This window comes from Pelodiscus sinensis, chromosome 12 (genome assembly GCF_049634645.1).
Source record: "Pelodiscus sinensis isolate JC-2024 chromosome 12, ASM4963464v1, whole genome shotgun sequence".
Taxonomy (NCBI): Eukaryota; Metazoa; Chordata; order Testudines; family Trionychidae; genus Pelodiscus; species Pelodiscus sinensis.
In genome coordinates, this window is record NC_134722.1 from 3,180,281 (window position 1) to 3,204,741 (window position 24,461).

Consider the following 24,461-nt stretch of genomic DNA (forward strand, 5'->3'; position numbering starts at 1 on the left):
CAATTAAAGTGGTGATTAGGCCCAGTGAGGCATTCTCTGGCCATGAATTATTCATTTCCCTTCACAGTAACAGCACCGGGGGGATTAGAACGAGAGCTGGCGAAAACAGAGGCATTTTAAACAGGGTTTAACCATATACAAGCAAACATTTATCTTCCAAATCTTCTCCTCTTGGAAATACAGGCACCCCCTCTTGCCCCTGCACCTTGCGAGCCCAGCCTGGCTGGTGAGCAAACGCTCCCTCGAGGCCGTGCTGTCAGGGCTGTTGCAGGTGGCATGGCGGAGCTCCCGAGAGAGCGGCTTTTAAAGCTCTTGACCTCTCCGACACCAGCTACATCGAAGAAGGGCGGGTTTGGTGGGGACTGCTCGGTCACCTCTGAGGCAGGAGCTTATGGAAACAGCAAATAACGAAGCATTTTTGCCCTTGCTCCTGCTGTAATGGGGACTGGACTTCCTTTGAATGCCGATATGCCAGTGTGCTCAAGCAGAACGGGGGCTTGTCACAGGAGCACAGATCTGCCACTCACAGAGTCACAACAGGGAGGGTGGCGGCTTCCTAACACTTCCCCGCCGCCCTCTGATTTGCTGTATTGGTGGGAGACGTTCGCTCTCGCTATGGCCAGAGCGTGGCTGGGCATGGTGAGCTGCCCTGACTTGCTTATGCTGGCACTGCCCCCTTCGCTAGCGGTGGGTGTGGCAGAGCAGTGCGAGGGGAGAAAAGGCCACGTAAAGCCAGGGAAGTCTCCAAAGGCTGCTGTCCTGGAATCACCCCCACTCCCTGCCCTTTGTTACCAACCCGCTAACATATTTATCCTGCTGAAAAGGTCGCCCTCAATACGGCACTGTGCCTGGATACCGCGGACATCAGCCTCCCATGGGACAGTGGGGCAAAAGCCTTTCCAAAGCCCAAGGAAACCAGCTCTCGGCATCACTCGCCTGCTTTTCGTTTGACACTTCCTGAAAGAAATTCAGCCACCCTGTTCATCACAGCCTCCCTTTTGCAACTCCAGACCAAGTGTCTCTAAGTAACCCATCCCCACCCAGTTATCCCTTACTCTTCTCTCTAAAGTATTCTCCAACACAGAGGTTAGGCCTACAGGTATGTAGTTATCCAGTTCCGCCTCTGATCCCTTTAGATACAGACGCTGTGTGTATGCCCGTGTGAGCTGTCACTAGGGGTACACCTAGACTACATGCCTCATCCCAGGAGGCATACCTGGGTGGTCGACAAATACCTTTGATGTCAGCAGGGGAGCATCCAGACTATCGCGCTGAGCCGACAAACAGCTGATCAGCTGTTTGTCGGCTCAGCGCGGCAGCCATGTAAATTTAAATGAAGCGGCGATTATTTAAATCGCCGCTTCATTTTACTGTGTCAGGTAGCCTAATCTACATGCCTCTGTTGCCAGAGGCATGTAGTCTAGACGTACCCTAGGACTTCTCCAGGCCCTGTGGGCTCCCTCTGCTATGGGGTCAGTTCAGGGCTGGCCTTACCATGAGGCCAACTGAGGTGGCCGCCTCAGGTGCCAGATTGTGGGGGGGCAACACTAGGACCCAGAGTGTAGAAAATGGTGTCTGCTGCTGGTGTAGCGAAGAGACATGGGGGCGTCATTTGAGCTCCTGGCTTCAGGTGCCAAAATGTTGCGGGCCGGCCCTGGTTCAGTTTACTCTAGAGGGTCAGCAATCCAGCGGTAGAGATTCACTGTCTCCAGCTGCTCTAATGATTCTCTCGTGTCACCCAGTTTCACTTCTTTTACACCTTTATCCCTTGGAAAATGTCACTCGGATTCTAGTGGTTGCTGGCCCTTTCCCCACTGAACATGTATCATAGAACACTAGGACTGGAAGGGACCTCGAGAGGTCATCGACTCCAGTCCCCTGCCCTCATGGCAGGACCAAGCACTGTCTAGACCGTCCCTGATAGACATTTATCTAACCTGCTCTTAAATATCTCCAGAGATGGGGATTCCACAACCTCCCTGGGCAATTTATTCCAGTGTTTGACCACCCTGACAGGTAGGAACTTTTTCCTAATGTCCAACCTAAACCTCCCTTGCTGCAGTTTAAGCCCATTGCTTCTTGTCCTGTCCTCAGAGGCCAAGGAGAACAATTTTCTTCCTCCTCCTTATGACACCCTTTTAAATACCTGAAAACTGCTATCGTGTCCCCCCTCAGTCTTCTCTTTTCTAAACTAAACAAACCCAATTCCTTCAGCCTTCCCTCATAGCTCATGTTCTCTAGACCTTTAATCATTCTTGTTGCTCTTCTCTGGACCCTCTCCAATTTCTCCACATCTTTCTTGAAATGCAGTGCCCAGAACTGGACACAATACTCCAATTGAGGCCTAACCAGCACAGAGTAGAGCGGAAGAATGACTTCTCGTGTCTTGCTCACAACACTCCTGTTAATGCATCCCAGAATCATGTTTGCTTTTTTTGCAACAGCATCACACGGCTGACTCTCATTCAGCTTGTGGTCCACTATAACCCCTAGATCCCTTTCTGCCGTACTCCTTCCTAGACCATCACTTCCCATTCTGTATGTGTGAAACGGATTGTTCCTTCCTAAGTGGAGCACTTTGCATTTGTCTATTAAACTTCATCCTGTTTACCTCAGACCATTTCTCCAATTTGTCCAGGTCATTTTGAATTATGACCCTGTCCTCCAGATTAGTCGCAATCCCTCCCATCTTGGTATCATCTGCAAACTTAATAAGCGTACTTTCTACACCAATATCTAAATCATTATGTAAGAACATAAGAATGGCCGTACTGGGTCAGACTAAAGGTCCATCTAGCCCAGTATCCTGTCTGCCAACAGTGGCCAGCACCAGTTGCCCCAGAGAGGGTGGACTGAAGACAATGATCAAGCAATTTGTCTCCTGCCATCCCTCTGCAGCCTCTGTGAAACAGAGGCCAGGGACACCATTTTATCCCCTGGCTAATAGCCTTTTATAGACCTAACCTCCATGAAATTATCTAGCTTCTCTTTAAATAAAGATTGATGAAGATATTGAACAGAGCCGGTCCCAAAACAGACGCCTGCAGAACCCCACTTGTTATACCTTTCCAGCAGGATTGTGAACCATTAATAACTACTCTCTGAGGACGGTTATCCAGCCAGTTATGCACCCACCTTATAGTAGCCCCATCTAAGTTGTATTTGCCTCGTTTATTGATAAGAATATCATGCGAGACCGTACCAAATGCCTTACTAAAGTCTAGGTATACCACATCCACCACTTCTCCCTTATCCACAAGACTTGTTAGCCTATCAAAGAAAGCTATCAATTGGTTTGACATGATTTGTTCTTTACAAATCCATGCTGGCTGTTCCCTATCACCTTGCCACCTTCCAAATGTTTACAGTTGATTTCCTTAATTACTTGCTCCATTATCTTCCCTGGCACAGAAGTTAAACTAATTGATCTGTAGTTTCCTGGGTTGTTCTGATTTCCCTTTTTATAAATGGGCACTATATTTGCTCTTTTCCAGTCTTCTGGAATCTTTTCTGTCTCCCATGATTTTCCAAAGATGATAGCTAGAGGCTCAGATACCTCCTCTCTCAGCTCCTTGAGTATTCTAGGATGCATTTCATCAGGCCCTGGTGTCTTGCAGGCATCTAACTTTTCTAGGTGATTTTTAACTTGTTCTCTTTTTATTTTGTCTTCTAAACCTAGCCCCTTCCCACTAGCATTCACGATGTTAGGTATTCCTTCAGACTTCTCGGTGAAGACCGAAACAAAGAAGTCATTAAGCATCTCTGCCATTTCCAAGTTTCCTGTTACTGTTTCTCCCTCCTAACTGACCAGTGGGCCTACCCAGTCCTTGGTCTTCCTCTTGCTTCTAATGTATTTATGAAGGCAATAAAGACACCAGATCTCCCTGCGCTCTGCAGGTATGTCTATGCTATACACTTGGACTGACCCATGTTGGGATGACTTACAGATGCCCCACTGGTTGCTGCGGTGGTTCATGTCCTTCTGTCGGTGGTGCATGGCCACGCTGGCAGTGCTTCCGCCAACTGAAAAGCCCAGGCTCTCAGCTCTGCATGCAGCTCCGTGCCCAAAGTCTGGGCAGGTGGCGGACTCCCAGCGGGGAGCCCGTAAAGCCCTAGTGTAGCCAGGCTTGTTGCTACTGCGTGCTCCCTTCCAGGAGCCTGGAGCCCAGGCAGCAGCCCAGAGGAGTGTGGGAAGCCAGAAACAGCCAGGCTGTATCTGGAGCCCCCACCCGCCCGAGTAACAGCCTGGTTCTCTTGTCAATGTCACAGATCCTGCAGGCAATCATGAAACTGACAAGAACGACAGCCAGCGCTGATGTAAGTAACCCAGTGGACACTACCTCACTCTACCTACCCCGGCATATGCCCTACACCTCTCCTGGGGAGGTAGTTTGGTAAGGGCACATGCAAATTGACAGGAACAAGGCTAACATACGCTGCCTTACAGTGACCAAACTCTGGAGTGAAGACGAGGGATGTAACAGTATAACCATTTAAATGGTTAACTGATAAACCTGGGTTGATCTGTTCCCACTAATGGTTACACTCAGGATCCCGATCCCACTCCCGGGGAGCTGACTGCTGACCCTCACTGCTGCTTTTGATACAGAGGCAGCAGTGCAGGGCGGCAGCCAGTTCCCTGGAGAGCTCGCACCAAAAGCCGGCTTAAAAGCCATCTTCTGTCATGCACCAGCTCCTAGGGAGCCCGCTGCTGCCCATCAGTGCCGTATCCAGACACCTCACAAAATTATAAAGCACACACGCAACAAAATACTTCTCCTCCTTGCTCTGTCTTTGTCAGCTGGGATGAGATTCAGCATGGGAGAGGGATGACCGTCTCCGAATGTGTCTGGGGGAGGGAACCAAGATTGGAGAAGCGCGTTGGCATTGTGTTCGGGGACCGAGCGATGCTCGGGTTCACCGGGAAAAGCCTGAGAAAGCTCCTGTACGTACAAGATGCCCTGGAGGGGACAGGTTTGTGCCAGTGGAATTGCGCTGCCCTGGCGAGTCATGATGACACATGGCAAGGAGTTCCACCCCTCAGGTCACTGAGGACTTTGAAGACCGAAACCAACCCCTGCAATTGAGACCGTATGCCAGGGGGAGCGCGGCGGTGCCCTGGAGCCCTGTGTTCTTGGTGGCCTGTGCTGCCCAGCCGAGGAGATGCTGAGTTCTGACACAAGCCTGTCTCCCTCCCCAACAGATGATGGTCTGATAAAAGACATCCCTCACCCACCTGGTCTCTCCAATCAGCTGGGACTGACACGCCTACCGCATGCACCCAGCAATGGACCATCGCCAGTTCTACCCTTATCTGGCAGGTTAGCTCTGTTCCCTCCTAGGTACCGAAAGCTACAAGAGCATCAAAAGAGAAAACCTCGTGGAGATGCAAAAGCTGCAAGGCGCGAAGGCAGAGGGAGGAGGATGCAGCAAAAAGTAAGGTTGGGCTCCGGATGGGTGGGCTAAGCACGGCTGGCCCGATCTGTAACCCTCGATAAGCACCAAGGCGGCTCAGGAAGCGTTGAACGGGGCTATTTTTCCAGAGAGGGAACCTAGTGGCATTCTACGCCCCTGGACTCCCCTGCGAAGGCTCAGCCACTTACCTGCCCAGAAGGGGGCGGCCTGGTTTAGTGATGTGGTTTCCCCTTAAAATTACGCTCAATGGTTCTTTTCTTCACTCATGCAGTGACAGCACAAAGCAGGGGTGGGGAAGCTAAGGCCTGGGGGCTGGATGCGGCCGCTGGCTTGCCCGGATCTGACCCCTGCGGCTTAAGGCCTCCTCCAGCGTTGGGAAGCCTGCGCTGGCCCTCCAGGCCCCTGCTGCTGCCCCCCCGCAGCCCGCAACTGATTTTTCTGTGGATCAGCATCTTCGGACTCAAAAAACCTTCCCCTCCCCTGCTCTAAAGAGCCTGAGTCAGTCTGCGACTGTCCTCACTGAACTGAAACCAAAAGCAGCGAATAGTTTCTGCTAAACCAGTGGATCTGCAACAGACCATTCTACATAGACACCGTTGTCACGTTATTGGATTTTGAGGGGAGCAGCCAGGTCACTGCTGCACCAATGGGGGGGGTGTTCGCCCCAGAAGTGGTACAAAGGGGGCTATATGAGGTGTCAAACAAAAGCTTACTTTCTACTGATTCTGTATATGCTTTTCATATATCTGTATAATGTCTGGGTGTGGAGTTATGAATATGTACTCTGTATGGACACTGGAAGTTTCTTGGTATGTGGTTGAGCGATGGGCTCAGCCTATGGACATGCTAATTAGCAAGGCTCCAGGGACAATAGGTCTCTTAAGTACCAGAGATCCACCTATGAAGGAATCTAGATGCCTGGTCAGAGACCATGTGACTGTCTCCAGCTTGGAAGAAGCCAGGAAGGAGGTATAAATACGCCATGTGTCTGACTCTATCTTGGTCTTCAGATCTGCTCCTGACCCCAGATGCACGCTCGCAGGGAATCACGAGCCGGGAAGAACTGTGGACCCATCCGGACATAGGATGTGCACCAAGGACTTTTCAGCCAGCAGCCATAACATCTCTGCTGCAAGCCTGCATTGAGAACTGGGAGATTCGGTGCATGTAATGTATGATACTTTAACAACCTTGCTCTCATGCTTTTTTTCCATGTAGTAATAAACCTTTAGATGGTAGATTCTAAAGGATTGGCTCAGCGTGATTTGTGGGTAAAGTCCAGAGGGTAAATTGACCAGGGATCTGTGGGTGGTTTCTTGGAACCGGACAGAACTTGTTTGGGGTAGGTGGGATTGGATTCTAAAACCCCTCACCTGTGTATGAGGCCTGGGGCCATCTGGGGCACGGATATTGCTGGGGTGTCAGAGGGGTTTTGCTCGTGAGGCTTCAGGCAGGCAGCTGAAGCACTCGGTGGGACTGGTTTGTGGCCTGTTTGGGAAGGTCTCCAGTGTGGGGGCTGTAAGGAGCCCCGAATTTGAGCAATTCGCCCTGAGTGGACGCCCTCAGTTGTGCCCAGACCCGGCTCAGTCTGTCACAACCGTAATAGAAGCCCCTCTTAAATGTATACCCCAAATTAAAAAACACAGTAAGAGAATCAAAAAAATAGCCACTATGCTTTAACAACCAGGTAAAAGAAGCAGTGAGAGAGAAAAAGACATCATTTAAAAAGTGGAAGTTAAATCCCAGTGAGGAAAATAGAAAGAAGCATAAACTCTGTCAAATTAAGTGTACAAATATAATAAGAAAAGCCCAAAAGGTGTTTGAAGAGAAGCTAGCCAAAACCTCAGAAAGTCGTAGCAAAATGTGTTTTTAGTACATCAGAAGCAGGAAGCTGCTAAATGACCAGTGGGCCCCTGGACGATTGAAGTGCCAAAGGAGCACTCAAAGATGATAAAGTCATTGCGGAGAAACTAAATGAATTCTCTGCTACAGTCTTCACGGCTGAGGATACTGGGGAGATTCCCAAACCTGAGCCATTCTTTTTAGGTGACAAATCTGAGGATTTGTCCCAGATTGAGGTGTCATTAGGGGAGGTTTTGCAACAAGTTGATAAACTGAACAGTAACAAGTCCCCGGCACCAGATGGCATTCACCCAAGAGTTCTGAAAGAATTCAAATGTGAAATTGCAGAACTAACAACTGTGGTTTGTAACCTATCCTTTAAATCAGCTTCTGTACTTAATGACTGGAAGATAGCTAACATGATGCCAATATTTAAAAAGGGCTCTAGCGGTGATCCTGGCAATTACAGACCAGCGAGTCTAACATCGGTACCGAGCAAATTAGTTGAAACTATAGTAAAGAATAAAATTGTCAGACACACAGATGAACATAATTTGTTGGGGAAAAGTCAACATGGTTTCTGGAAAGGGAAATCCTGCCTAATTTATCTACTGGAGTTCTTTGAGGGGGTCAACAAGCATATGGACAAGGGGGATGCAGTAGATATAGTGTACTTAGATTTCCAGAAAGCCTTTGATAAGGTCCCTCACCAAAGTAAGTTGTCATGGGATAAGAGGGAAGATCCTTTCATGGACTGATAATTAGTTGAAGGACAGAAAACAAAGGGTAGGAATAAATGGCAAGTTTTCAGAGTGGAGAGAGGTAACGAGTAGTGTCCCCCAACGTGGCCCGTACTGGGACCCATCCTATTCAACCTATTTATAAATGATCTGGAGAAAGGGGTAAGCGGTGAGGTGGCAAAATTTGCCGATGATACTAAACTGCTCAAGATAGTTAAGACCAAAGCAGAATGTGAAGAGCTTCAAAAAGATCTCACAAAATTGGGCAACAAAATGGCAAAATAATTTAATGTTGGTAAATGGTAAGTAACGCACATTGGAAAAATTAATCCCAACTACACACACACACACACAATATGATGGGGACTAATTTAGGTACAACCCAACTACACACACACACACACACACACACACACACACACACACACACACACACACACACACACACACACACACACACACACACACACACAATATGATGGGGACTAATTTAGGTACAACTACTTAAGAGAGAGATCTTGGAGTCATTGTGGATATTTCCCGGCACATATCTACTCAGTGGGCAGCGGCAGTCAAAAAACCAAATAGAATGTTAGGAATCATTAAAAAAGGGATAGAGAAGACAGAGAATATCTTCTTATGTCTATATAAAACCATGGTACGCCCTCATCTTGAATACTGTGTACAGATGTGGTCGCCTCATCTCAAAAAAAGCTATATTGACATTGGAAAATTTTTTTAAAAAGGGTGACAAAAATGAGGAGGAGTTTGGAACTGGTGCCATATGAAGAGAGAAAAAAAGACTTAGACTTTTCAGCTCAGAAAAGAGAAGACTATGGGGGGATAGGATAGAGGTCTACGAAATCATGACTGGTACGGAGAAAGTGAACAAGGAAACATTATTTACTTGTTCCCATAATTTAAGAACTCGGGGTCACCAAATGAAAACAACAGGTAGCAGGTTTAAAAACAAGTAAATGGAAGTTTTTCTACATGCAGCACACAGTCAACCTGTGGAACTCCTCGCCAGAGGATGTTGTGAAGGCCAGGACTATACCAGGGTTCAAGAAAGAACTAGATAAATTCATGGAGGTTAGGTCCATCAATGGCTATTAGCCAGGATGGGTAGGAATGGTGTCCCTAGACTCTGTTTGTCAAGGGCTGGAAATGGGTGATGGGGGAGGGATCGCTTGATGATTCCCTGTTCTGTTCACTCCCTCTGGGGCACCTGGCATTGGCCACTATCAGAAGACAGAACCTAGGCTAGATGGCCCTTTGGTTCTGACCCAGCATGGCCATTTATTCTTATGTAAATAAATTCCACCCCGATGCAGCCTGCCTTTTTCTACTCCTCTCATGAGGAGGAGGTGGAGAAAGGTCAGATGATGCCCTCAGACCGAATTAAAAGGGTCTCAGAGAGCCCTCCTCGCTGGACGCCAAGGATATCCATCACGTGTGTCTCCAGGGCCTGACTCTCTGTAGTCCCGTGTACTCAGGGTACTTCTTCATGGAGGTCGAAGTGCCCGGCCCTCTCTTGGGAAGGCAGGAAAGCTTTGAGCCAGGAGCTGAAGCAAACGGGAAGCCACAGAAGGCTCCCTCCCTTTCGCCGGGCTGCCCTGCGGAAGCACAGAGCCCGCGGGAACAATGAAGTGCGGTGCCTGAGGAGCCGGACAGAGCACCAAACCAGCCAGCAGCATCACTTCTGCGGAGGTCAGCCAGTGAAGAACAGAGGCAACTGGCAGGAGGGCCCACGCCGCAGTTTGGTTTGGCGGCTTCACAGCTCTAAGAGGCGCTGGAGAATCCCTGCAGACAGACGGGGCTGACCCCTCCGTCTCAGACACCATTAGGCAGCAAGTCCCTCGTGGGCTCTAACAAGAGGCTCTTGCTGCGACGTGCCCTCTGTCCCGGCCATGCCAGAGTGCCGGCCGTAATCACTGCAAGTCCCTAACACAGCGGAGAAAATGCTCTGCCACGGCCGGGCAAGGCGAGGCTGGGGTGCAGATGTTTGCATTTCTTTCTGGCAAAGAGGCCCACTGCAAGCTCCCAGAGAGCCCAAGGGCTACTCCCACAGTGCTGCCCAAAACCTCCATCATGAGGGGCAGCAGCCTGCCCCCTAACTCTGCTTCTCCTGCCACACACCAATGCCCCTCCATCCTGACTGGCAGCGTCCCCACTCTGAGCTCTGCCAACGCCCTGAATCCTGACCGGTGGCCAGGGCCAGCTTTAGGAAGTGTGGGGCCCCATTCAAATGGGGCCCCGCAGCAATTTTGGTTGAGAAAAAAAAAGAAAAAGACACAAAAGTTTCAACGGGGGGGCCCAGGAATTTTTTTGAGAAAAAACAAACAAAAAAACATGCACACAAAAAATCCCCCACCAACACACACACACACACACACACACACACACACACACACACACACACACCCCTCCATTCCTCCTCCGGGGCTGCCGCCCCCTCCTGCAGCGCACCCGGCGGCACACTTCCGGGTTCAGGGCGCGGGGCCCCTTTAGGCGCAGGGTCCGATTTGGGGGAATCGGCCTAAGGCACCCTTGTCCTCCCACCATAGCCCTGTCAACTAACTCAATCCGGACCAGCAGCTTCCCCTGCAACCCAGTGCGCCTGACTTTGGACAAACTTTTCTGAGGACTCGGTCCCCAATGAGGAGGCCAACACGCACTGCACTGGACTAAAACGGACATGGACTGAGATCTCACCACCTTCAGCCAAAGGTGTGTACCTGGGACACGAACGCCGTGCAGGGGGTTCGAGAGCGCCATTCCGACCTCAGTCATCCCGTACCTCTCCAGCAGCGTATGCCCGGTGATGTGCTTCCACCTCTCCAGCACTGGCACGGGAAGGGCTGCAGATCCGGACACCATTAGCCTGTGCAAGGGAACGCCATGCGGTGAGCATCCCCAGTACCTGCTTTGCTCTAGAGAATCACTGCGGTCGTCCACGCAGCCTTTGACTTGGGGGGGCCTCCGAGCACTCAGCGGTGGCAGAGAGGGACACCCCCCCACAGACCCTCCGTCACTGGCGGCAGGAGTCTAGACTGGACGTGTTTCCAACAAGATACCCTCTGGCTCACAGAGAACGTACGGGCTCGATGCGGAAATTCCTGGGCGAGGGTCCCTGGCCTGGGTTATGCAGGTCAGGCCGGAGGATCAGAATGGCCCCAAATAGGAATCGCTCTCGCAAGTATCGCCAGCCCCTCTTGGCAAGGAGAGAAGTGAGGCAATTTGCCCAGTATGGCGGCGTGGACTAGGGATGTTACATGTCGACTAATCAGCTACACGAGTGGTCGATGGAATTTCCATCAATTAGTCGATAAGGGGGGGGTGCTCATTATCCCGCTGCACCTCTCCCGTGGAAAAGTACAAGAGCCTCCAGCGGCTCCTGTACATCCCACAGGGAGAGGAGCAGTGGTCAACCGGCACAAGCGGGACTGTTTCAATCCCCGCTCGCGCCATTTCCCCGCTACCCTCTGCCTCCCCCTGCTCCCTGCGGAAACGGTGCTGGCGGGGGGGGGGGGGGGCGACATGGAGGGGGGGGACACCGGCCTTTAAGACGGCTTCCTCCCAGCACCGGCTCATGCTTCCCCCCCACCCCGTTGCCTCTCTCTGATAGAGACAGGAAGTGAGGGGTGGGGGCGAAGTAACTAGTCGAGTTCCTACTCGCCTACCCGATCAGCATTTGTTTGTTGGGTAGTCGACCAGTCACTTCCATCCTTAGTGTGGTCACATTTAGGAAAAAAGTCCAGCAGGGCCAGGCTGAAACCAGCCCCTCTGCCCGGATGTGACTGCTACCCATCTGGGCTTCGGGGCCGGGCCTGCAAGCCCGTACGGAATGAGGGGCTTTTAACAGAGCCAGAGGCCGCCTGCCACAGGCTCGAAGTGGAACCTGGTGCCACACCCAATAGGATGCTCTCCAGAATGACATCCTACAACCCAGTCTACTCACTGCTGGAGCTACCCGTCTGCCAGGCTCTGCACACAGCTCCAAGGGCTCCACTCCTCCTTCCCTCCCTCCCCTCACAGCCTGCTCCAGCTCAGGGACGCTGGGGCAGCGTGAGCGTCTCAGGAAGGTAGCCCCGTTTCAGCAAAAGCCAGGAGTCCTGTGGCACCCTGACGACGAAACACATTGATCTGGGCGTAAGTCTTGTGGGCAGGAGGCCACGTCGTCAGACGCACGAAATGCCAACTTGTGTTTGGCAGGTATCTCGACGCACGCAAAGAAGGGAGTGTCCCAGGACCACGTGAAGGACCATAGTGCTACCGAGGGTCATTCAGTCAGGGCGGATGTGGCCCCCTCCCCACAGTCGAGAAGGTGAAAATCCCCAAAAAAGGGAAAATTACTTTCCCCGGGGAGCTGGCCACGCCCACGTGGTGAAGAAACACCCCCACCTTTGCATGCGCTCGCCTGCCTGCCACGCTGAAGTTCCCACTTCATGCATCTGACGAAGTGGGTTCCAGCCCACAAGCCTGATGCCCAAATAAATGTGTTCGTCCTTCCAGTGCCACAGGACAGCTCGCCGTTTATATGGGGGATGATGCACTCCCCAAGTCCTGCCCTTAAGAGGCTGAGCGCTCCTTTGGCTACCTGATGTTGTCCTGGCACATGGCACGTACGAAATCCTGCACGTGAGGCTGAGAGAAATGCCTGTCATAATGCTCCATCAGCTTGCTGTAAATAGTGGGGACTGCCATGAAGACGCTGATCCGGGGCACTCTGGGGCTGAGGAACGTCTCCCAAACCTGGAAAGGGAAACAAGAAAAGCCACCTAAATACAAACTGTGGAGAACCGTTGGCATCACCATCACTGCTGCCACCGGCTCTTCCCTACTACCTCTGGGAGAAGGCTCACGAGCAAGCACTTCACAAACGCTCTGAATAGCTGCGTCGGCATACGTCAGTACCATGGTAAGGGAAACTGAGGCAGAGGGCAGGAAAGTGACTTGTCCAGTCTGAATACAAGCCTCTCAAGTGCAGTTTCTTTCCTCTAACTCATTCTGCTGCCTGATACTTACGAAAATGTTGAACCCCTTGAATCCCTGCCATCTTGAACTCACCCCACAGTGTGTGGATTTCCAAAGAGACTCCATCCTGACCCTACACCATCAATCCAGTTATTCTCAGGAGCACCAGGGGAGTCCTGGCAGTTGTCAGACACTGGGGGAGGACGTGTGGACACTGTACCTTCAACAGCCAGCACCATTTAGGCTGGTGAAGACACGGATGTTAGCACGCACGGCAATACCACAAAGTGTGGCAGAGTCCACCTGTGCCTTTCAGAACCGCAGCCCCAGACAGCACTCTACGAAGTCACCAGCCTTTCAAAGCTCAGAGATCCTCTTGCTCCGCAGCACAGAGAAGATGCAAAAGGTCTGAGCCAAAGTACTCGTATCCCAGAAAGAAACTCCTGCAGTGTACATGTGGGGAGAGGGAGGGAGGGAGACAGGAGATGGACTTTGCTGGACTTGTTATTGGTTCACAGACAAGGCCAGAAGGGCCCCCGGATCCTCTGCATAACTTCTCTGATTTCATTTCTAATTGAACTAATGCAGATCTTGTAGAAAAACATCCATTCTTGATTTCCAAGTGGCCAGCAATGGAGAATGGAGCTCATCTTTTAGTCAATTGTTCCAATGATTAATTATCCTCACTGTTGTTACCAATTTGCATCTAATCTGAATTTGTCTAGTTCCACCTTCCAGCCATGAGATCTTGTATCCTTGTTTGCTCGACTGAAGAGCCATGCATTGCCAAGTTTCTGGTTTCCACGTAGGTATTTATAGGTTGTCACCAAGTCACTCTGAAAACTTTGAGCTCCTTGAATCTCTCACGACAAGGCAGGTTTTCCAATCCTTTAACTCGTTCTCGTGGCTCTTCTCTGAACCCTCTCCAGTTTACCAGCATCCTTCCTGAACCGTGGGCACCAGAACTCAAGACTGTATTCCATTGCCGGCTAAACCCGCGCCACAGAGATACAATACTCTCCCTAACCCTGGTCAGGATGCCCGTTTACGATTCCAACAATTACATTAGCCCTTTTTGTCTAGTGTCGTACTGTTTTGTGTTCAGCGGATTATCCACCAGGACCCCAGCCCTGTCCAGAGCCACCACTTTGCAGAACCAAGTCCCTCATCCTGCCAGCATGGCCTCTGTTCTCTGTCTTGAGATGCAAGATCTTACATTGAGTATGGAAACACACATCGTTTACTTGCATCCAACCTATCAAGTGATCGCTCTGTATCAGTGATCCGGCCCCTTTATTATTTACCACTCCTCAAATCCCTGTATCATCTGCAAATTGTGTTTTTTTCCAGATCATTGATAAAAAAATATGAATTATTAGCAGAGGGCCAAGAATCGATCCCAGTAGACACCACTGGAAACAGCTGCTCAGTGAGGCTTTCCCAGCTTGTAATATATTTACTGGTCACCAGGTTGATTCTGATTCTTGTTTCTTAATCAAAACATCATGTGACACTAATTCAAATGCCTTTCAGAAGTCTAAATATATTGTCACATTAACTTTATCAACCAAACATGTAATCTCATCAATAAAGATATTAAGTTATTTGATAGGATCGGTTTTCCATTAATTCACATTGATTGGCATAAAAGAACCCTCCTTTAATTCTTTATTAATCAAGCCCATTATCGGTCATTCCTTTATTTTCCTTGGATTGATGTCAGACCGACACAGCCTGGGCTGTCCAGCTTATCCTTTTAAAATATTGGCACATTATTTTTCTTCTTGTCTTCGGGAACTTCCACAATGTTCCAAGACTTTTGAAAAAACAACAACAACAGTTTAAAAGACTCCTTGGTCAGCTCTTTTAAAACTCTTGGATGCATGTTACCCAAGTCTTCTGATTTAAAAGTATCTAGCTTTAGAAGCTGCTCTTTCCATTCCAACAGTAACACAGGAAAATGTGAAACTGATCATATAGGACTCATCATCCAGCTTCCCCCCCCCCCCCCAAATACAGCATGGAAATATTTGAACTATTCTGCCTTTTCTGCATTGACAATTCTACTATTTCCACCTGTTCTTAAATTTCTTCCTTAATGCTGCTGTCCACAGACATTTTCCTTGTGTCCTTTTGCTTCCCACAGTTCTTAGCTTCTGCTTTAATTAATTATTATCAATGTCCCCTTTCTCCCATTTGTGTTCATATATAATTCTTTTCTAGCTGCTTTCACTTCTCTGCAAAGCAAAGTAGATTTTTAACTATTGTGGCTCTCTCTCTCTCTCTCGTTTTTTCTGAGCATTTAGCAAATCGTTCTTAAACAATTCCCAATTACCATTCACATTTTTCTGTTTCAATTCTCTCTCTCAGCTGAGTTGGCTCAATTGTTTTCTGCTTTGTGAAATGGGCCCTTTTCCATTTTAAATAAGATGTGCACCACACTGGAAATTAACCTCATCACAGGACCATGCGCCACCTGCTTACCCTGATATTCCATTTGTTTGAAAAATATTCCATCGAAGACTTTGATTGAGGCCAGGTCTACATTAGACCTGAAAGGTCAGGTTAAGGTACGCAACTCCAGCTACGTAAAATAGCTTGGTGCCATCTTCACAGATGGAAGCCGATGGGAGCAAATGCTCCCGTGAGGATTAAGGGAAGCCGATGACTGTAAGGGGTACTGTTGCCAACCAGAGCCACCACCCTCAGCGTTTGATTCAGAGGGTCTTAACTAGACCCACTAAATCGAACGCCAGAAGATCGATTACCGGCACAGCAAGTGGAGACATGGCGTAACATGCAGCCACTATCTAACAGCAACAGAGGGGTGAGCCTGAACAGGCGGCAGCAGAGGAAGCTCTCTCCAATTGCACCCATCCTCAAGAAACACTCCAAAAAGGACCCACCCATCCTACTAAACACTTGGAAACTACAAACCAGGACAAAGTCAAGGGGCTCCTATGGCAATATGTGAGTGACTCAACGGGCTCTAGGATGAACATCCCCACCTGGGAGCACTTAAAAATGGCAGAGGGGACATAAATATTTACATTTGGCTATCTCCCCCCGACTGGCCCTCTGCTGAGCATTCCCCAACACAGCTCTGCTGTGGTGCCAGCAGGATCCTCCCCTCCTCTCTGGATTGTCCTGTTGACAAATGCATTTCTTAACCGCTCCTGACAACGCCGGCCTCCTCTCCCCTCCTTCCCTCGGCACGCGCCACCGCTCAGAGGCACGCAGTGATTGAAGGGGAACAAGCGAGCCTCCTCCACGCTGTCACCCGGGTTGCTGGTGCTGCCTGGCACCTTGCCCCTTAGTCCTGCTCGCTGGCACGACTACATTACTTCCTACGTCACTGGGCCACCTGCGCTCCTAACCCCTCCTCCTGCCCCCATCTCACACGCCTCTGCCTCAGCCAAACAGGTTTCTTATGAAAATACAAACCACGGTCTTATTGCTCGTACAGCAGGGTCACAGCCCTAAAGGAACATCTTCCCACCCAGAGAGCACCTGGCCGCATGGGCTAGAAGCGTGCGGGTTAGAAATCCACCAGACACAGGCCAATCTAACCTAAGGGGACCTCCGTCGGAAAAGCAGAAGTGGGAGACCAAGCCCCTGGAGCAGACGGAATGACTCGCACTGCGAGCGGGGAAATGCTCCGCTCCACCATGGCCGAGTGCCAGGGAACGGCTCCCTGCAGCCGCGCCGTGTCGTTGGGAAGAGGAGGAAACTGCCCGCTCAAGGGATGCGCCCAGGCCAGCGAGGTGCACAAGCCTACCTCCAGCAATGAGCGGAAGGGCTGCTTGGCTCCCTGGTCTTGGGGAAACATCGAGAACCAGAAAGGACACCACGGGACTGGGAAGGGCAAAAGGGGCCCGGAAAGTGTTTTCCTTCTTCAGGCAGGCTGCAGATGGAAAAGGAAGCGACAGAAACCACGGGGGGGGGGGGGGGGGGGGCATTAGAGAAAACCCACACATGCCTAGCTGGGGTGCTACAATGCCATGCCTCGTTGCCCCCTGGCTCAGGTCACTGGTGCCACCCCCAAGCCTTGCACCTGGTTATTTTATCTTGTGGCTTCCCCTCACTCGGCTCCCTATTCCAAGGAGTTAATCACAGGAGCAAGGTGTGAGTGCGAGCTGGAAGAGACGCTCTCCGAAGGTCACTGCAGGGAAATCCAGACACCGGAGAATCAGAGAACTAGAAGGGACTTGAGAGAGGTCACCAAGCCCAGTCCCCCACCCTCATGGCAGGACCAAGCACCATCTAGATCAGGGTAGGCCATCTCTCACGTCTTGCTCACAACACTCAAGTTGTATAAATCATTATATAAATCACAGAAGAAGATACTGAAGAGAATCGGTCCCAAAACTCTTCCTTGCGGAACCGCACTGGTTATACCCTTCCAGCATGACTGTGAACCATTTACCACTACTCTCTGGGAATGGTTATCCAGACAGTTATGAAGCCAGCCTATAGTAGCCCCATCTCACTTGTCTTGCCCTAATTTACTGATAAGGTGGTCATGTGAGACCACATCAAATGCCTTACTAAAGTCTAGGTGTACCACGTCCACCGCTGGGGGCTGCTCCAGCCAGCCAGAAACGGTATCCAGCCCAGATCCCGCATTAGCAGATTAACCAGTTAAATGTTAAAGTCAACCTAACATTAACATGTGCCATGGCATAAGAACATAAGAACGGCCGTACTGAGTCAGACCAAAGGTCCATCTAGCCCGGTAGCCTGTCTGCCAACAGTGGCCAGCACCAGCTGCTCCAGAGAGGTTGGACTGAAGACAATTATCAAGTGATTTGTCTCCTGCCATCCTTCTTCAGCCTCTGACAAACAAAGGCCAAGGACACCATTTTATCCCCTGGCTAATAGCCTTTTATGGACCTAACCTCCATGAAATTATCTAGCTTCTCTTTAAACTCTGTTATAGTCCTAGCCTTCACAGCCTCCTCTGGCAAGGAGTTCCACAGGTTGACTACACGCTATGTGAAGAAGAACTTTCTTTTATTAGTTTTAAACCTGCTACCCATTAATTTCATTTGGTGTCCTCTAGTTCTTCTATTATGGGAACTAATAAATAACTTTTCTTTATTTGCCCTCTCCACACCACTCATAATTTTATATACCTCTATCATATCCCCACTCAGTCTCCTCTTCTCTAAACTGAAAAGTCCCAGTTGCTTTAACCTCTCTTCATATGGGACCCGTTCCAAACCCCTAATCATTTCAATTGCCCTTTTCTGAACCCTTTCCAAGGCCAAAATCTTTTTCTGAGGTGAGGAGACCACATCTGTACACAGTATTCAGGATGTGGGCGTACCATAGTTTTATACAGGGGCAGTAAGATATTCTGGGTCTTATTTTCTATCCCTTTCTTAATAATTCCTAGCATCCTATTTGCCTTTTTGACCGCCGCTGCACACTGTGTGGAAGTTTTCAGAGAACTATCCACGATAACTCCAAGATCTCTTTCCTGATCTGCCATAGCCAAATTAGCCCCCATCATATCGTACGTATAGTTGGGGTTATTTTTCCCGATGTGCATTACTTTACACTTATCCACATTAAATTTCATTTGCCATGTTGTTGCCCAATCACTCAGTTTGGTGAGATCTTCTGGGAGTCCCTCACAGTCTGCTTCTGTCTTGACTATCCTAAACAGTTTGGTATCATCTGCAAACTTTACTACGTCACTGCTTACCCCTTTCTCCAGATCATTTATGAATAAGTTGAAAAGGATTGGTCCCAGGACTGACCCATGGGCGACACCACTAGTTACCCCTCTCCATTCTGAAAATTTACCATTTATTCCCACCCTTTGTTTCCTGTCTTTTAGCCAGTTCTCAATCCAAGAAAACACCTTCCCTCTTATCGCATGGCAATGTAATTTACACAAGAGCCTTTGGTGTTCAGTTCAACTGGGATTTTACATCCCTAGTTGACAACCCCTCATTTTAATTTTATTTTGCTCACCTCAATGACCTGCCCAAGCCCTCCAGACACAAAGTGTTTCTCAAAACAAGGGAACACATGGCACAGTACTTTGGGGCTGCTGGCCTTCTGCTTTACCTGTGATCGCCAGGCATTCAGGACCTGACTTTCGCTGCTGCTGAACACATTTGGTGTCTGGCACCTCCGGCAGGGCTGGTGGATGTTCAGCTCTTGTGACTGGGAGATAGCTGGTTTCTAAGATGTAGTAGACCGGATTTAAAGAGGAACCGAAAGCGAGACTGGTTTAAAACCCCACCTATAGACGATACCCGCACGAGGAAGTGAGGAAACAGATTAACAGAGCCAGACATGTACTCAGAAGCCTCCTACTAGAAGACAAGCCCAAGAAAGAAACCACCAGAACACCACTGGCCATCACCTACAGGCCTCAGCTAAAACCTCTCCAACACACCATCAGTGATCTACAACCCATCCTGGACAATGATCCCTCGCTTTCACAGGCCTTGGGAGGCAGGCCAACCCTCGCCCACAGACAACCCACCAACCTGAAGCAAATTCTCATCAGCAACTATACACCGCACCACAGTAACTCTAACTCAGAAACCAATCCCTGCAACAAACCTCGGTGCCAACTCTGCCCACATATCTACACCAGCGACACCATCACAGGACCTAACCAGATCAGCCACACCATCACTGGTTCATTCACCTGCACATCTACCAATGCAATATACGCCATCCTGTGCCAGCAATGCCCCTCTGCTATATACATCAGCCAAACTGGTCAGTCCCTACGTAAAAGAATAAACAAATCAGATATTAGGAATGGCAACATACAAAAACCTGTAGGAGAACACTTCACTCTCCCTGGACACACAGTAGCAGATCTAAAGGTAGCCATCCTGCAGCAAAAAAAACTTCAAGACCAGACTTCAAAGAAAAACTGCTGAGCTCCAGTTCATGTGCAAATTTGACACCATCATTTTAGGATTAAACAGAGACTGTAAATGGCTAGCCAACTACAAAAGCAGTTTCTCATCTCTTGGCGTTCATACCTCCAGATCAGCAGCTAGAAGTGGGCATCACCCTCCCTGACTGAATTAACCTCGTTATCTCTAGCCTTATTCTGGCCTGCATATTTATACCTGCCTCTGGAAATTTCCAAGACATGCATCTGACAAAGTGGGTCTTTGCCCATGAAAGCTAATGCTTCAATACATCTGTTAGTCTAGAAGGTGCGTCTGTTGGTGCATCTGTTAGTCTAGAAGGTGGCAGGTGCCACAGGACTCCTCGTTGCTTTCACCTATAGACGTATTCTCTACCTGTCGCTGTTAGGGGTTTCAATGGGCCTTTTACTGAAGTCATCAGGTCCAGTCCCCTGCACTCATGGAAGATCCAAGCACCAGAGCTTGTGAGGGAAGCAAACATGGCTCCTTTGGCAGCTGCTGGGAGTTCCCTGTAGGGCATGCACGGCGCGGTCTGTCATGATTATGAGGGTTAGCCAGCAGCCTGGGGATTAAGGGGTTAACTACACCTAGCCAGGTGGAGTGACCAATAGGAATGTAGGTGGGACTTTTCAAACTGGGACAAAGGAATTTGGGTTTTTTCCTTTCTCCTCTTTGTCTCTCTGAGAGAGTCCTCTGCAGCTCCAGAGAGGGACAAGCATGTCCCTCTCTCTCCAAGACACCATTCTTCATTCTTCATTTTCTGTAAGTAGGGTAAGGGTTAGGTAGTTTCGTTAGGTTTTATTGTTTCAAGGGTTGGGTATGGGATCTGAGATCTGGCACTGTTTAAAAGATGTTTTGGCTTTTCTTTGTAATTAAGTTCTAGGCCCATGGAATTTCTCCATGAGTATATTTTGTTACCTTCCTATCTATCTAGTCATTACACTTGCAACCGGAATATTGTTGTAATAATAAAAGTTCTTTCTTTTCTTTTTATTAACCTGGCAGTGGTTAATGGTGTGCCCTAATTTTTGTTTTAGGGGTGAGATTTCCCAAATGATCTTTCCCCTGATTTCTTTATCAACATTTGGGTGGTGGCAGCAGAAGTTTTATTCCCAAGATCTAGGTTTTTAAGATCTTGGGGGAAGTTTGATACCAAAGCCTGGTAGATAAGGCTTTGGGGTACACTTGCTGGCCCCCACTTCTGCATTTATCATGCCAGAGTGGGGAAGGAGCCATGACACGGGCGTGCACAAAGAACGGTCCATCCTGCCCACCTCCTTGCACAGCAGCATGCACCTGCCTTGCATGTGGAAGGTAAGCTGCTGCTGCGGGTGGGCTTGATGGGGGAGGGTAGCATGGTGGCTGCCCGGCTGGTCCCAGGGTGGGCTGCATGGTGGGCGGTTGCCGAAGCCGGGCTGCAGTGCCGCTGCTCTGGAGGCCGGGGCTGGGGTGCATTGTGGCCCCAGCCCCAGGATCAGCCACACTGCAGGCCCAGCTCCAGCAATTCCCACACAGCTTGCCACAGAAGCAGCTGGGCAGCCATCACATGGCCCTGGTGCCAGCTCTAGGGAGAGGCCCGAGGGTTTTAATTTAATAATGGAGATTGCCTATCTCCTAGAACTGGAAGGGACCTTGAAAGATCATCAAGTCCAGTCCCTGCCTTCTCAGCAGGACCAAGTACCATCCCTGACAAATTTTTGCCCCAAATCCCTAAATGGCCTCCGCAAGGATTGAACTCACAACGCTGGGTTTAGCAGGCCAGTGCTCAAACCACTGAGCTATCCTTCCAGCTGCTCTGCTCCCGCCTCCTCGGGTTGCTGTGGGGAGCCGCTTCCCACCGTCCTTTGCCACAGGGCTGGCGGGAGCCCTGGCAGGGGAGCGCTCCGACTCCTTGGTGGCATGGTCCCGTATTTCACTTCCATAGGTACCCAACAGAAACAAGTGGAGACAGACCTAGAGTCACAAAAGGACGTGCGTGCCACAGTCAACACCGAACGTTTCGTTTAGGCTATTATTAATCACCATGCCAATGATCAATATTAAGTGGTCTATTCAGTCATGCCAATGGCCACTCTTACACGGCTCCCTATTGACCACTTGCTCTGAAGTTTGATGTAGGTTGGCTCTTTGGTTTGAAGATGTTGCCCACCCCTCACCTAGACCAGCCCCGATAGATGTTTGTCTCACTTGTGCTTAAAAATCATCAGTGATCGAGATTCCACAGCCTCCCTTTATTGCAGTGCTTAACCACCCACAGTGTTAGGCAGGTTTTCCTCCTGGCCACCCTAAACCTCCTAGTGTTGCTTTTTCTCTTCAGTTGCTTTTGCTTCCTGATGTGGCGCCTGATGGCAGCTCTAAGGGGCACCATGCGGCCCCCCGCCCTGGGCACATGGCGCCTGATGGCAGCTCTAAGGGGCACTGCGCAGCCCCCCGCCTTGAGCGCATGGCGCCTGATGGCAGCTCTACGGGGCACCACGCGGCCCCCAGCCCTGGGCGCATGGCGCCTGATGGCAGCTCTAAGGGGCACCGCGCGGCCCCCGGCCCTGAGCGCATGGCGCCTGATGGCAGCTCTAAGGGGCACCGCGCGGCCCCCGGCCCTGAGCGCATGGCGCCTGATGGCAGCTCTAAGGGGCACTGCGCAGCCCCCCGCCCTGAGCGCATGGCGCCTGATGGCAGCTCTACGGGGCACCACGCGGCCCCCGGCCCTGGGCACATGGCGCCTGATTGCAGCTCTAAGGGGCGATGAGTGGCCGGCCACACAGCACCTTTTACAGCTGGCATCAGGCACACCCCATAGGTTGGCGCCCCGGACAGCTGCCCGGCTAGTTCCCCCCTTAATCCAACCCTGACCGCAGAAAGGAAAGTGGCAACGGGGAGAAGGAAAACGACCAAACAGAACTATCACCTGCATATCAAGAAACCCGAATGTGATGGAAATGGGCAAGTTCTACCCTACCAGTTCCTAAGCCAGATGGGAGACAAGAAGGAGGGGGATTGGCTAAGTCTCACCCACAAAACCTGCAGTCTTGCACAGTGACCTGCCCAAACTGCACCCAGTTCTGCTGTGCACACGAGACAGACTGAAGGGAGCGAGAAGGCCACACACATCGCAGAGGCCTTGCTTTCAGTGGCAGGAGGAGTACTGTGGAGAGTACAAAGACACTGAGTCAATCCTGACAAGTGGCAGCACAGAAGAAGGGGTGAGGCAGGAGAAGAACGGGAGAACGAAAGGGGATTTGGAAGAAGTAGTGAACTTTTCCAGGCTGGGATTGGCAGGCAAAGGAACAACGAGCAATTGGAGTAGGGATGTTACGTTTTTCCATTAATTGACTCATCAAATAGTCGATGGGATTTCCATCGATAGTCAATCAGTTGGTAAGGACTAGCGCAGCGTTCCACCTTTGAAAGGTACAAGAGCCCCAGCGGGGGCTCTTGTACATTTCAAAGACTGAAACGCAGGGTCAGTGGGGGAGCCCAGAGCTCCACCCAGCATTCCAACTTTGAATCCCCGCTGGGGCTCTTGTAGATTTCAAAGAGGAAGTGCAGCATGTAGGGCCAGTGGGGGACTCTGAGTTCCCAGGCTCCATGCCACGTTTCAATCTCCTGCTGGGGCTCTTGTACATTTCAAAGAAGAAGCACCGCCGCTACACCCCCTTTTCTTCCCTCTCCTTGCTGCCTCTTTATGATGGAGGAAGCCGGGGGGAGATAGGGGGAGGGACTAATCGACTAGTATATCGACTATCCGATAAGCTTTTGCTTATCAGAGAGTCAACTAGTCGCTTACATCCATAAATTGGAGAGGCTTCTTATAGACCAGGAAGACTTACAACAGCCTCACATACACGGATGCACGCAGGCCATCAAACCCACTTGGCTCATTTAATAGAAAATCTGGGTCACGTTTCCTGCAAGTGACTGTGACAGATTCTGAGCTTAGAATGCTGGAATGCCTACTTGCCAGTGAATTTTGGACCAGGTATTTGGCAGACAGGGTTTCCCCTTTACTTGAAACAGCTATTATTCCTCTTAAAGGAAATGTTTAGGTAATGTCCCAGGGGGAAATTATATTAAGATGCCTTCAATCAGAAGAGGAATAAAAAGGCCATAATGGATTTTCCAGTCCAAAGCCAAACAGGTAATAGACAACCTGCGCTACTATAGCTAAGCGGCTCCTTTTTTTTCCTAAACCAGTTACACATTATTGGATCATTTAAGTTGCCATTGAATTTTTAAAAAACGCTTTTCATAAGTAACAATCTCCCTAATGCAGGTTAAATCATCCCTTTCCTCCCCTTGTGATCTCGGAGATGGATTTATGGTTTCCTATTGATTGCTACCGGGCTGGTTATGCCCACATTTTCATCGGTTCTGTAACAGCGACGGCTCGGAGTCAGATTGCGTGCCTCATTGCCCAACTAGATCTATTCGGGAAGGGACACCGAAGGCAGCTGCAGTAGATGCAGGGTTCCTAGGCATGCAGCCATTCCGGTACAGTGGAGAGCGGGCTCCTTTCTGAGTGGAAGTCGCATGCACATTACAGAGGAGGGCAGAGAACAGCTGGGGGGCTCTGCTCTCTGCT

General features: G+C 50.0%; 1 protein-coding gene across 4 annotated transcripts in view; it reads right to left on the reverse strand.

Annotated features, from left to right (window-relative positions):
• ACSF3 (acyl-CoA synthetase family member 3) overlaps positions 1–24,461 on the reverse strand; it is a 124,510-nt gene that overhangs the window by 81,324 nt on the left and 18,725 nt on the right. For all 4 annotated transcript variants that reach the window (XM_075939855.1, XM_075939854.1, XM_075939852.1 and 1 more), the window contains exons 4-5: positions 12,598–12,752; positions 10,736–10,881 (exon numbers count right to left, since the gene is read on the reverse strand). In XM_075939855.1, the coding sequence (XP_075795970.1) occupies positions 10,736–10,881; positions 12,598–12,752 (301 nt within the window). The remainder of the gene's footprint in view (positions 1–10,735; positions 10,882–12,597; positions 12,753–24,461) is intronic.